The sequence below is a fragment of the Lasioglossum baleicum genome, chromosome 8 (assembly GCF_051020765.1).
Source record: "Lasioglossum baleicum chromosome 8, iyLasBale1, whole genome shotgun sequence".
Classification (NCBI taxonomy): Eukaryota; Metazoa; Arthropoda; class Insecta; order Hymenoptera; family Halictidae; genus Lasioglossum; species Lasioglossum baleicum.
Window position 1 is genome coordinate 17,743,533 of NC_134936.1, and position 12,486 is coordinate 17,756,018.

Consider the following 12,486-nt stretch of genomic DNA (forward strand, 5'->3'; position numbering starts at 1 on the left):
CTGATCAAGCGCGCCTTACTCTTACCCTGGAGCGAGGCCTTCTTTTTGCTGTGGTCCGTTAGTATGCGCGCGCGACCGCCGTAAAGTAGATGTACAGATCGCGCGTATCTCAGCCAACTAAATTGGAACGAGACGGCCGAGAACCGAGAACCGGGAACCGAGAACCGAGAATGAACGAGAAATGGAAAAAAGGCGAGACGGCGAGATAGAGACGAAAAGGATGGGACGGAGCGAAATCCGAGGAAACGGGCGGAGAGACGGCGCGGCGCGGCGCGGCGGGAGAACGACGAGAACAGGACAGCGCGCGGGAGGATAACGCGAACACCTACCGGTGAAACAGCCAGCGGCTTATCCGGATATGCTGGATATCCCACGCGTTCTTGGCCCACCGACGCGACGCAACGTCTTCATCATCAGCGGAATTGGAATTATCGGAATAATCGGTGGCGGAGCGCGCGACATTCCAGTGGGTTCTTTCCGCGGTTTCGGAGTCTTTTTCGATCACGAACAGCCCGCGGCACGATCGACCAGACGCGGCGGTTTGAATCGAACGAAACCGAATAAAATCGAAAACCGGAGGAGAAGCAGACGGTGGACGGCGAGGGAACGCGATGGCGCAAAGACGCTGGGAAGAGGGTTAGGGGTTACTTTAAGGACCTTTCGAGAATCGGTAGCCTCTCCGCCGTCGATGTTTTATTTTATCCTCCTCGCTCCATAAGATCGCATTCTTTACGACCCATTGGACGAATTCATTACCAGCCTGGGGCAATGGGTAGCCGAAGTTCGCAAACCTCTCTCCTTCCCCTTCGTCTCCTCCTGCACCTCCTTGCCGTCTCCCGTTCGTCGTCTTTCTCGCCCAACTGTTTCGACCTCTCTCTCTCTCTCTAGAGAGGGAGACGATCCGGTAGACCCAAGATCGGCGGAATGGTGGATCGGTGTTGCGGACGGAAGAGTAAACGAACGCACAGTCTTATACTTTATAACATATATATTTATTTGAGCTTTAATTGCATTTTAAAATACAACCGAAATAATTAAATAATGACAAATCTGGTAAAATGGTTTCAAGAGTCGCGTATACATGATGCATATCTTTGTGGTTGCGCATTTGTAAGTAGGTAGGTACTTTTCGAGCGTATTTTTCGCACGGTTGGCCATTCGCGTATCGCTTTTTTTTCCTCTAGTTTCTGCGAGTGTGTGCACATTCCGCGTTTATTTTGTGCGCGTGTTATCGATCTTCGCATCCACGTAGACCTCGTGTCTCGTTATTATGTTTTTTTTTTCGTCCCACTCTCAGCAGTCGTATAGAATTACAATAATAGTAGTAATATTATCGTTATATCGATAAATACTTTTAAAGTCCGCGATGGAAGAATTAGAGTTTACAAGAAATACGTATACAAGTGTGTTCCGTTCCAGATTCGGGCTCCCTCGTCCTCGAACGCGCGCAATCATCGTTCCTCGGCTAGTTTTCTCTCGCTTGACTCGGATGCCGCGCGCCGCGCCGCGTCGCGTGCTTTTCGACTCGCGCTTCTTTCGTGCACTTATTCTCGCGCAACCAAACACGCTTCGCGCGTCTTGTCGTCCCTTGCCGTTCCCGTTCCGTCTCTCACATTCGCACAACTCTTTCTTACACGTTCTCTCATTCGCTCCCCCTTTCTCCCGCTCTCGATCCAGCTCTTCGCGATCATCTGTATCGTTCTTTCTCTTGCTCGCCCTTCTCGCGATCTTCCGACACTCGTCGACGCAGCACTCGACTGTTCGAAGCTCGACGATCGAACACGCAAACACGCAGCAGGCACAGGCACAGGCACACGGACGGACGGACGGACGGACGGACGGGCGAACGGACGAACGGACGGACCGACGCGCTCTCGCTCGTCGTCGTCAAGTACACACGCACGCAGATGCAAGACTATTCGCCTCCGTTTGATTGTTCGCACCCCGACACGCTCCCTCGGTTGCGATCGATTTTTCGGTACGCGCAGCGATTTCAAAAAATTTGTTGCTCTCTCCGCGCTATTTGCGTTCTCGCGTTTTCTTTTCTCTCATCCGTGGTGTATAGATTCGATCGCGTAATTGTATATCAATATACACGGTGTTGTTGTTGGGTCGCGATTCTTCTCGAGCGATTAATAATGACAGTATTTTACACTTAAAATGCCGCGTCCGTTCGCGCGACGCAATAAATAGTATCTCGAAGAAAAAGAAAAATTTACAATGGTCTACTCGCGCGCTACGAGTGAAGGAAAACGATATTGTTCGAGGACGTCGCGTCGCGCGCGCTCGACTCGCTCCGGCCCGCCCTGGCCCGCGCGCGTTCCGAGCAACCGCGAGCCTCGCTATTGCACCGTATCTCGTTGCTTCTCGACGCCAGAGTGTCCGTCGAATCTTACGCGTTCGTTATCCCGCTCCGGTATCCGGCTATCAGGCTCTCCGGTTCTACGATTCTCTCTCTCTCTCTCTCTCTCTCTCTCTCACTCTCACTCGCTCTCTCTTTCTCTTTCCCTTTCGAGGAGAATCGACCTCGAACGATCTCACCGGTTTCGTCGCAATAAGTATCAACAAAGAGATTCCTATACAAGGGCGGACCCTAGCCTATCCTATGCTGCGCTAATCAACTACGCTCTTACGTTCTAGAGGTATACATGATGATCCGTCCTTACGACAGCCGTCACGGGTAAGCTCCCCCACGTTCGCCTTGGAAAATACTCGTACCCACCCACGCGTTCCTCGTCTTTCGCGTTTCACGGTTTCCTCTGCTCTCGTTCTCTCTCTCTCTCTCTCTCTCTCTCCCGCTCTATCTTCCTTCGTCCATCTCTCTTTCGCGCACACACTCTTCGAAGTTGTTGACCACTCTGTTTCCGATCGTATCGTATCCCCACCCCGTTGCCCCCGTGTTCCGTGTTTCACGTCGATCCGTGGCGTACTTACTACCCTTCTCCTAATCGTATCGGTTCTCGTTGCACGTCGTAAACGCCCTTAAGTATTTATAAAATCACAAACTTGGCCGCGCGCCGAGCCCCTTGACTCAGCAGTGCCGCGAGATATGGTGGCATCACAATTTAATTAACGCACGTTCGACGTTCGACGTTCGTCCCCTCGTTGAACGGGATCGGTCCTCGTCGTTGGCGCACCTCGACTGTCCGCACGGCGGCGACGAGATCCGCGCGCAACGGCCAACTCCGAACGACAAACGCGACCGAAATCGAGGGCGGTACCACGGTTACCGTGCGAGACTGCGACGACGAAAGCGGGACGGGAATCGGCGAGAGTCGCGATGACGCGCGACGGTTCGTTCGGACAGCGAGATCGCGAACGCGCGAGGATGGATCGTCGAGGTCGAGGTGTTCGAAGGTCGAAATGTCTCGAACCACTCCGGTGGTCGCTAGTTTTACAGTCGTTACAGTATAGATACACTTATGTACAAGTGGCACCGCTACTTACGGGGCTCGGACTATACGTATTTGCTGGACAACTGTTTGGCCAGCTCCGTATACTTGAGAAATTTCGAGTGCGGACTCTCCTCGAGGGGAGAGGCCGCTGACTGTGACGGGCTACCGTTCGCCTGCGAAAGCGGCGGCGACTTGTTGCGCTGGGACGTCGGCGGCGAGGAAGAACTGTGACCGGTCGCCGGTCCCGCCGCAGGGTTCTGGGAGACCGCGGCCGCCGCGGCTGCGGCTGCTGCAGCTGCGACCGCCGCGGCTGATCGGCCGATTGTCAGCGGGTCCGGGATCACGCCGTCCTTCACGAAGTGCATCTTCGAGAGGTGGTGCCTGTACGCGCCCTTCGAGATAAACGGCGTGTCGCAGAAGGCGCATTTCATGATCGAATCGGCCGTGACCACGGCGTCGTTGCAGGCCCAGCTGAACGCCAAGATGGCGCCCGGCGTGGTTCCGGATCCCGGCGTGGAACCGGATCCCGGCGTGGTTCCAGATCCCACTCCGCCGCCCGCGGCTGATCCTAAGCCCGACGTCGAGCCAGGCCCGCCGGCGGACCTGCCGGTGCTGCCGCCGCTGCCGCTGGCGCTTCCGCCTCTCGTCTCAGTTTTGTCGCAGAGTTTCTGCAACGCCGCCAGCGGATGGCTGCTGGTCTTGCGACCGTGCGAGTCGACCGGCCCGCCAGCGTTCCCTCCGCCGCCTCCGGCGTTTCCTCCGCTGCCTCCGCCCGACAAGCTATCGAACATCGAGGAAAGCGCGCCTAGGCTGCTCGAGCCTTTGGTGTCGGGCGTGCCGCGCGGCGTAACCGATCGGTCGCTGCTCGTCGGACTGCTGGTGCTGTTTCTGCACGGACTGCGAACCAGCTGCTCCATCTGCCCGGTGGATCTGGGAGTCGGCGGATTTATTCGAGGCGACATCACCTCTCGTCCCTCCTCCGCGCTCTCGTGCAGACTGCCGCTCCCGGCGCGTCGATGATTGAACGAACTCTGCTCCTCCTCGTCCCTGCAGTCGTCCACGATCTCCTTCTTCACGTACACCTCCCGACCGCTCGTCTGCGACTGCGACTGTTCTTCCTCGCCGGTGGCACGTTCGTCGGTTTCGTCGTCCTTCGGCTCCTTCTTCACAACCACCGTCGCCGAGGCGGACGGTGGCGCAGACGGGGTCGCTGCCGGTGTCGCGGACGATGTCGTCGTAGCGCCAGCTCCCGATCCCCCGGAAGCGGCGGTGCTCGCGGCCGCGGACGATTCCTCGTCTCCGGATTCTTCCGTGGCCGGGTGATGGCGTCCCGCTGTCAGACTCTGTGGAACCAGCTGCTTATCCGGCGTGACCCGATGGTGATGCGACGAATGCCTCTCCGAATGACCGACCGTGGAGAGATCGAGCCGCCTCTCGGGCGTCATCGCGTCGGTTCTCCCGCCGCTTCCACGCTCCGACACCGAGCTGGACTCGCTTCCGCTGCGTTCCCTTCGGGCCGCCATGCTCGTCGAGTAGTGTTGCTGTTGTTGCTGCTGCTGTTGCTGCTGCTGGTACGATCGCAGGAGGTTCATGGTCTGCGGGTCGACGAGAGGTTTCGTGTAGTCGACGCTCTCGTCGATGCCCAGTCGCTTGAGGATGCTCGTGCCCATCGGTGCTCCGGGTTGAGCGTGATGCAGGCCCGGCGCGCCGTGCCTCGCGCGAGAGTCGAAGCTCTTTTCGATCAGCTTCTCGATGGCGTTCAAAACGGACGGGGAGGAGGAACTTCCGGTGGACTCGTTGGCGGTCGGGGTCGGCGTGTCTTTGCCGGGAGTGGTCGCGTCGCTGGCCGACGAAGGGGACCGATGGTGCCTCGACGAGGACAGCGGCGAGCTCTCGTCGTTCGCGCTCTTCCGGCCGCTCTCGGTCGGCGGTAACGTCGCCGACAGGTGGTTCGACATCAACGCGTTCTTCAGAAAGTTCCGTTGGTTCGCGCTCACCGTTCCCGCGCCGATACACTGTCGGATGTGATCGACGAAGATGCTGGTCTCGATCTTGTCGCCGCACTTCTCGCAAGTTATGCGGCCCGCGTGTTTCCCGAGACCGTGACCGAGACCCGTGGCAGCGTCGCCGTTCTTGAATTCGTTCTGCGCCCGCTCCAGCTCCAACAGCTTCCTCACCGGCAACGATTTCTTGCGCTTCTCCCTGGTCTGCCGACGGCGGCCCCCGCTCTCGGTGATCGAGCGCATAATGTGTTCCTTGTAGTGGGAATTCTTCACCATGTGATTGCTCAGTTCCTTCAACGAGCTGAACGCCTGATCGCAAACCTTGCAAGTCAGCACCGCGCTGACGTGACTGCTGGTCGCGCCGGAACCCGGAGCTCCTGTACCGCCGGCGTGAGGGCCGGTGGAACCGGAATTACCACCGGGTACAGCAGTTCCACCGCCACCGCCGCCGCCACCACCGCCGGCCACAGACCCGCTACCGCTGCCGCCGTTTCCTCCGCCGCTGCCGCCCTTGTTCTCGTCCGAGGACTTCCACGAGATGATCTGCTCCTGGGAGATGATGTTGGTGTAGTGCTGCGTTTGCTGCATGTGCGACGTCATCTCGGCGAGCGAGCGGAAGCTCTGGCCGCACCACATGCACTTGAGAATCTGTCTGGTCTGCTCGGCCCCCTTGCCCAGCCAGACGTCCTGCCCGCGGACCAACTTTCTCGGCAACGGCATCGTCTCCTTGATTAACAGATTCAGTTCCGACGGACTCTGCTTGCTGCTCGGTGTCGCGGACCCTCCGGCCCCGGGACCGGAGCCCGCGTTGCCGCTCGACGTGGTCTGAGGTTGATGAGGCGGCTGAGGCGTCGGGATGTTCTGCACGTTGCTTTGCTGGGGATGGAGCGAGGATCCGGAAGGCGGCACGGGCATGTTGACGCCGCAATGTTTCGCCTCCTTCATGTGCGTGGTCATCGCGGCCAACGTGGGGAAACTCTGCTTGCACCAGACGCACTTCAGCACGTCCTTCGCCTGATCAGCGCCCTTGTTCAACCAATGGGACTGCCACGCGCTGTGACGACTGCCGGACGTCGATCCAGACACGTTCCCGGCACCGGCACCGGCTCCTGCACCGCCGCCGCCGCCGCTACCGGCCGTAACACCGCCGGAACCGCCACCCGACCCGTTCCCGGATGCCGATCTGAACAGATCCTCGCCGCCCAATTTGCTCAGCTCGCTCATTTTCTCGAGCGCTTTGGTCGCCTCGCTCGGCTGGTACTTGTTCTCGAGGGCGGACGGTGGCTTGAGCTTGCCGTTCCAGAGTTGATGGTGGTCCACCACCACGCCGGCGGTGCTCTTCGGCGAGAGTTGCTGCTGACTAGTGGCGGCGGCCGCTACCGCCGCGGCGAAATACGGGAAATGCGATGCGACCACCGGCGACGTCCACGGCGATACGACGGGCGGCCTTCCGAATCCGGCGGCAGCCGCCACGGCCTGCGCGGGGTCTTGATGAGCCGCGGTGGCGGCCGCAACCGCCGCAGCTGCTGCAGCCGCAGCGGACCCGGACGCCAATCGCGACGACTTGCGAACCGGCGGTGGCGAGTCTTCCGGTCCGGGCCGTTTCCTGCTCGGCACCGACAGATCCAACGGCCCGTTGTTCGTCTCCGTCGACGAGGAAGGGGTCGGCGGTTTGCTCAGATTCAGGATCTGCTCGTCCTCGTCGTCCTCCGTCGAGGAAGCCTTTCTCGTGCTGAAATCGAGGACCGCCGGCAACGGGGTGGCCGATGGCGAGACCTCGCCGACGCTGCTCGGCGAGACCAGGAGGCCGGGGGTGGCAGCGGGCGGCGAACACGAGGACGAGACCAGCGGCGACACCGAGCCCCGGGACAGGGGCGAGTGGCCGAGCAGCAGCCTCTGGTGAGTTTGTTGCAAGTACGCCGCCATCATGGCCGCGGAATGCGGCGGCAGCAGGGGGTGACCGCCGAGCGGAAGGGGCACGATACCGCTCGGGCTGACCGGACTCGCGCTGCTCCTCGTTGCAGGCGGCGGTGGGCTACCAGTCGCCGGACCGGACGATTCCCGTGAATCTCTCGATGGACAGCGCGGACTCATCGGTTCCCTGAAACATCAAGCAGACCAAGAGCTCGTTACATCGCGTGTGCTCGACAACGTTATTGTCGTGCGCGACCGCGATTACGCGTCGATGTCGCGCGCGCGAAAAAGTTATAAAACGGAGAAACGCGAACGGAAAAATCAAATCGATACCTGTCGAAGACGCGTCAACGCGTGGCGTACACGGGTCCTCATTCCCCTAGTGCGGATACGCTGCTTGCACCGGCAGCGTCGAATGGTCGCGGATTCGAAAACGGCGCGCGGCGGGCCGACCGAGCTCTCGAGTAGGTTGCAGGCGTGTCGACGGCTCGCTCGTAACTGACTGTTCCTGACTGAATGCCGAATGCGTGCCGCGAGATGAAAGGGGAGCAGCGGCACGCATGCAGGGGAAGTTTTCGGGGTCAGGCGGGGCGCCGCGCCGCGAGGTTCGGAGGCGCCACTGACGCAGCCGGTAGCACACACGTATACGCGCACGCACCAGCACAGTGTCTATATACACGAGCGTACACGCACGGAAACGCACATCGCGACCGTCCCCGTGGCAAGCGGTGATGCGGCAAAGCGGTGCCGAGCATTGGCGAAGCGGTGTCACCGACGAACTCGGTGGGATTCGTCGATTGCCGGTCGACGGTCGCCGATCGCCGGTCGTCCTGCCGGTCGCCAGTTGCCGGTAGCCGGTAGCCGGTGCAGCGCGACGCAGAACACGTGCCTATCTCTATTAGCTGTATGACGTCGCACGGCAGTCACCGATATCAGTCTGGCACCGGCTTGTTTATCCCCTCGTTTGTCTCTCTCTCTCTATCTTTCTCACCCTTTCTCTCTCTGTTACCCGACTTCCCTACTATCCCGTGCCCTCGCGTTTCCGTCGCGTTTCCCTCTCCCTTTATCGGTGCGCGTCCGTCTCGTTTCCCTTCGGAGGCATTTAACACCGTTTGCAGCGTCTCGCTCGTTCACGAGCCGCCCCGTGCCTGTCCCCGCTTCGCTCCGCGCCGCGGCACGGATCCGTGACGATTCGTTGCGCTCAAACAACGAGAATACCAGTGTGCGTACATACACGAAGCTCATCCGACGTCGGCGACTTCAAAGCGAACGGCAGCATCGCTCCCGTTGATTTAGGCGGTTTACGACGAAGCCCCGAGAGTAAAGCACCGGCTAATGAGTTTGAAGCGGATCGTGTTCGTTGAAATTTACGTTTTTACGTTGGTCCCGTCTCGCCTTCCCATCTTCCCGACTCGCTATCTGCCCACCTACGTGTTCTCTCCCCCCCGTGCCGTCGTTTCGGTTCGCAAAACTCTCGTCTCGTTCCACGGAAACGACGACGGGTACCACGAATTTTCGTCGGACGCGCCATTTACCTGTCCGGAGGTCCGGTGTCCCTCAAAATCGTAGGATTCAATCGTGCTGTGGCGGATGGCGGTGGAGTGGGCGGCGTTGCATCCTCGTCGTCTTCCTCGTCGGTCGCGTCGCCGTCCTCGTTCTCTTTGGCTGCAGCCGCGCAAACCCTCTCGCTAGGGCTAATCGGCCCGTCATCCTCCGCGCAATCGCCCTCCTCTCCTTGGAGGTCGGCGGCCAGCCCTGGCCCAGAGCCTTCGACTCCGTCCTCCCCTGAAATCAAAATATCTCACGGTTATTCGATTTGCCAGCGTGGACACCGATTCGATCGGATACCGCGATCGGATACCGCGTTCCGCGCCGTGAAAATGGAGGATTCAATGCCGTTAGTTGAAACAATGCCGTTATCGGTTCATTAATCTGCCTTTCGACGCGAACGTCGACAACGTCGAGGACTTCCGTTTCTCGCGTCGCGACTTTTAATCGAGCCGTTTTCACGGCTGCAAATCGTATAGAACGCAGCGACGTCTCGGTGACGTCTGCGAAGACGGCGCATAAGAATGGCGAACGGTCTCGGGACAGGGATGGTTCCGGCGGGCGAGCCACGAGCCGCGTGCCACGTCGCCATCTTGTTCGAGCGAGACGGAAGGCCGGGAATGCCGATCTTTGGCCAAGGAAAACGAAAGAGGCGGAAAGAAACTCCGCACACCTCCCTTTCGAGAGGGTGGGGACAAGCGGATCGAGGAGCACCGTCCTACTTTGCCGACTGGCCAACCAAACGATCGTTTGTTCGCCGATGGGTCGCAGAGCAAGGAGGGAAAAGAGATCGCGCATCGATCCACGGAGGCATCGGCAACTAATTACGCAGATTTATGTCCCCATTGTCCATTGTCTCTCTCGACCGGAGCGTCCCTCCGAAGCCCTGCGCGACCGTGAACGATCCGATGGCAGGGAAGCTGCACGCCGAACGGAACCGAGTCGGGCGAAGCCGAGCCGGGTCGGGTCGACTCGATTCGATTCGACTCCATTCGATTTGATTCGACTCGAGCCAAGTGAATCGGGTGTACGGGAGGCGTTCGAGGAAGAAGAAACGACCGAAGATCGCGAAGACGGTGACGTCGACGCGGCAGTTCGAACGAGAAAGAGGACGACAAACCCCTCCAAGACAAAAGGAAGGATACGAGGACGGTGCGGAATCGAGAGCCTGCACCCAGAAGGGATACGCGAGAAGCCGAGGGACCAGGGCGGACCACCGGAGGACAGCTCCGCCCGTTCCGAACCGAGCATCCTCGATCTCTTTTCCCCTTTTCGTCCTGTCGCGTCGGTTTTCGTTCGTTCTGCCTTCTCCTCCCGTCACCTCCTTCCGTTTCGTTTTGCTAAGCGCGCGTCCTTCGCGCCTTCCTGGCCCTTTCTCTCGTCTTCTTCGGACGACGCGACGTCCCCGGAGAGGGGAACGGACGGCCGAGCAAATTAGCGCCGGATCGGAACGAATATCTCGCGTTTTTGGGTTCGAATGCTGCGCGTAAAACACGCGGCAGACACGAAAAAGACAGTTGAAAAGCTCGTTTATTAAAATTTTTGTTCAATGAACGACACCGGGGTTCCCGGACATGACGATTTCAGATCAAACCCCTCGATCGATTTCTAGTCTGCGTCTAACGAGTTTCGCTCGTTCCTAACTCGACCGGAGATTAGCGTTCTCGCGACTCGGCCGCGAGGCGCTCTATCCTCTCGTAAATTTTCATACGTCCGTGGTTTACGGTAGCGGCGAATCTCGTCTCGTCCCGTCTGGATTTATGCGCCATCGGCGCGTTAAATCGGTTACGTTTGCCAGCAATTAAACTCGTTGTTGCGCACGAGGCATAGCGCGTCGCGCAAAATTCAAGGCGAGCCGCGTACGCTTAATTGTTTGCAGGGTAAATTCAGATAACAAGATTTTCTTTTCGCGCCGTTACACGGACCGCTATCTCCGCCTTGATCTTTTCGGCGTTGACGACCGTTCTCTCTGTCCGACGTGCACGTGACTCGAAGCTACTCGAGGTTCGACTCTCTCGTCTCTCGTGATCGAGCAAAAACCTCCAACGGATACGAAACAGCGCGTGCTGCCGAGGAAAATCGGAAAACCGAGAAAAGCGGGAAGGCTGGAGAACAAACGTGCGCGCGCGCGAGAGAGAGAGAACGAAACGCGAGACAGAAGGCAGGAAGGAGCGACGACGAGAGGGAGGAAACAAAAGGAGCAACGGAGGAGGACAAGGCAGGACAGGATAGGAGAGGAGATGAATTCCTGATGCGAGAACCGTCGGGAGGCTGGCGAGGAGAGTGACAGGAGGCAGACGAAGAGACGAACGGATGGACAGGCAGGCAGCCGTACGGACGGACGGACGGACAGACGGACGGACGAACGGACGGACGGCCGAGCGTGCGAGCGAGCGAGAGAACGAGCTGGTCCGCTGGAACGACGAAGAGAGAGAGGCCAAGAGAGTAAAGGGAGGCTCCGCATTGTGATTCTCTCGCGGTCTGCCAGAGTGTGACTGACGGGTGAATCCATTCTCCTTCCCCCGTCCTTCTTTCTGCCTTTCGCTCGTTCTCCCACTCGCATCCCTCTCGCCGACGTTGCTTCTTCCTCTCGGAGCAACCGGCTCTCGAATCCGCGACGCTCGACCTCGAAAAGATCGTTCGACGCGGCCGCGTACGCTGCGTACCCTCGTTTCGGCCAACTCGTTCTCGAAATCCCGCAGCTCGTAGATCGCTGATGGATCTTAAGCTACTCGCGCCTCATCCCCGCGAGGTAACGATGACGTCGACGGGAACGACGACGACAACGACGCGACGATTCCAAACGGCGAGCCGTTCGACGCGTACGGCGTCGATGCGAATGTTTACGATTCGGTCCTCTCCGGGCCGCTCTCCTCCCTCCTTGTTCTCGTGCGGCCCGGTCTGCCTCTTCTTTTTTGAATCGCTTTGTCTTCCGAACCGAAACGTCGGGTGGTCGTATTCGTGAGTCACTTAGCCGTCCGAACGAGACGACAGGACAGGACCGAACCGAAGACGGAGCACCGACCTACGATAGTCTACCTGACTGATTGACCGATGAGGCGACTGTTATCCTAAGTCAACACTCACTCCATCAGCCTGTCGAATCGCTCCCCCATTCTTCGAGCCGCGCCACGTTCCATCGTTTTCGCTCTCCTTCTCGTTCTCGTTCGAACGGGCCTCGGGACCCGGCCTACGCCTCGCGATTCCACCTCTGCATAAAAAGCGCGTCGTCCTCCTCGCGGATGTCCGTCCGTCGATTCCTCGCCGTTGTTTCTCCCCAGTCACCTCCCAATTGAGACGTTGTTCCCCAGCCCTGAATCGAGCCGGTCATCCTTGCCCGGAAACATCGACCGAACGCGACGAGGCGCGACACGGTATCGAAAGCGGAACCGCCTTTCCCTTTGCTTCTCGACGGATATACTGGAATCGCGGCACTTGGACACGCCTGGTTCAATCGCGCGCGATAGACGAGACCCGCCGCGGAAATCCCGAATCGGAATCCGCATCGACTGATTGCTTTTCTCCGGCACCTTTGCCTAGCTGCCTTTCTCGCGCGTACGTTGTCGTTGTCGTCAATGTCGGGTCGAGGTTGCCCGCACGCGCTCCGGTTTGCTCTCGCGTCGCTG

General features: G+C 59.2%; 1 protein-coding gene across 4 annotated transcripts in view; it reads right to left on the reverse strand.

Annotated features, from left to right (window-relative positions):
• Positions 1–970: 970 nt before the first annotated feature.
• The window catches only part of Tio (zinc finger domain-containing protein tiptop), a 71,076-nt gene continuing 59,560 nt past the window's right edge, over positions 971–12,486 (reverse strand). For all 4 annotated transcript variants that reach the window (XM_076429342.1, XM_076429344.1, XM_076429345.1 and 1 more), the window contains 2 exons: positions 8,848–9,097; positions 971–7,499 (listed from right to left, as the gene is read on the reverse strand). In XM_076429342.1, coding sequence (XP_076285457.1) covers positions 3,458–7,499; positions 8,848–9,097 — 4,292 coding nt within the window. In that variant the 3' untranslated portion in view covers positions 971–3,457. The remainder of the gene's footprint in view (positions 7,500–8,847; positions 9,098–12,486) is intronic.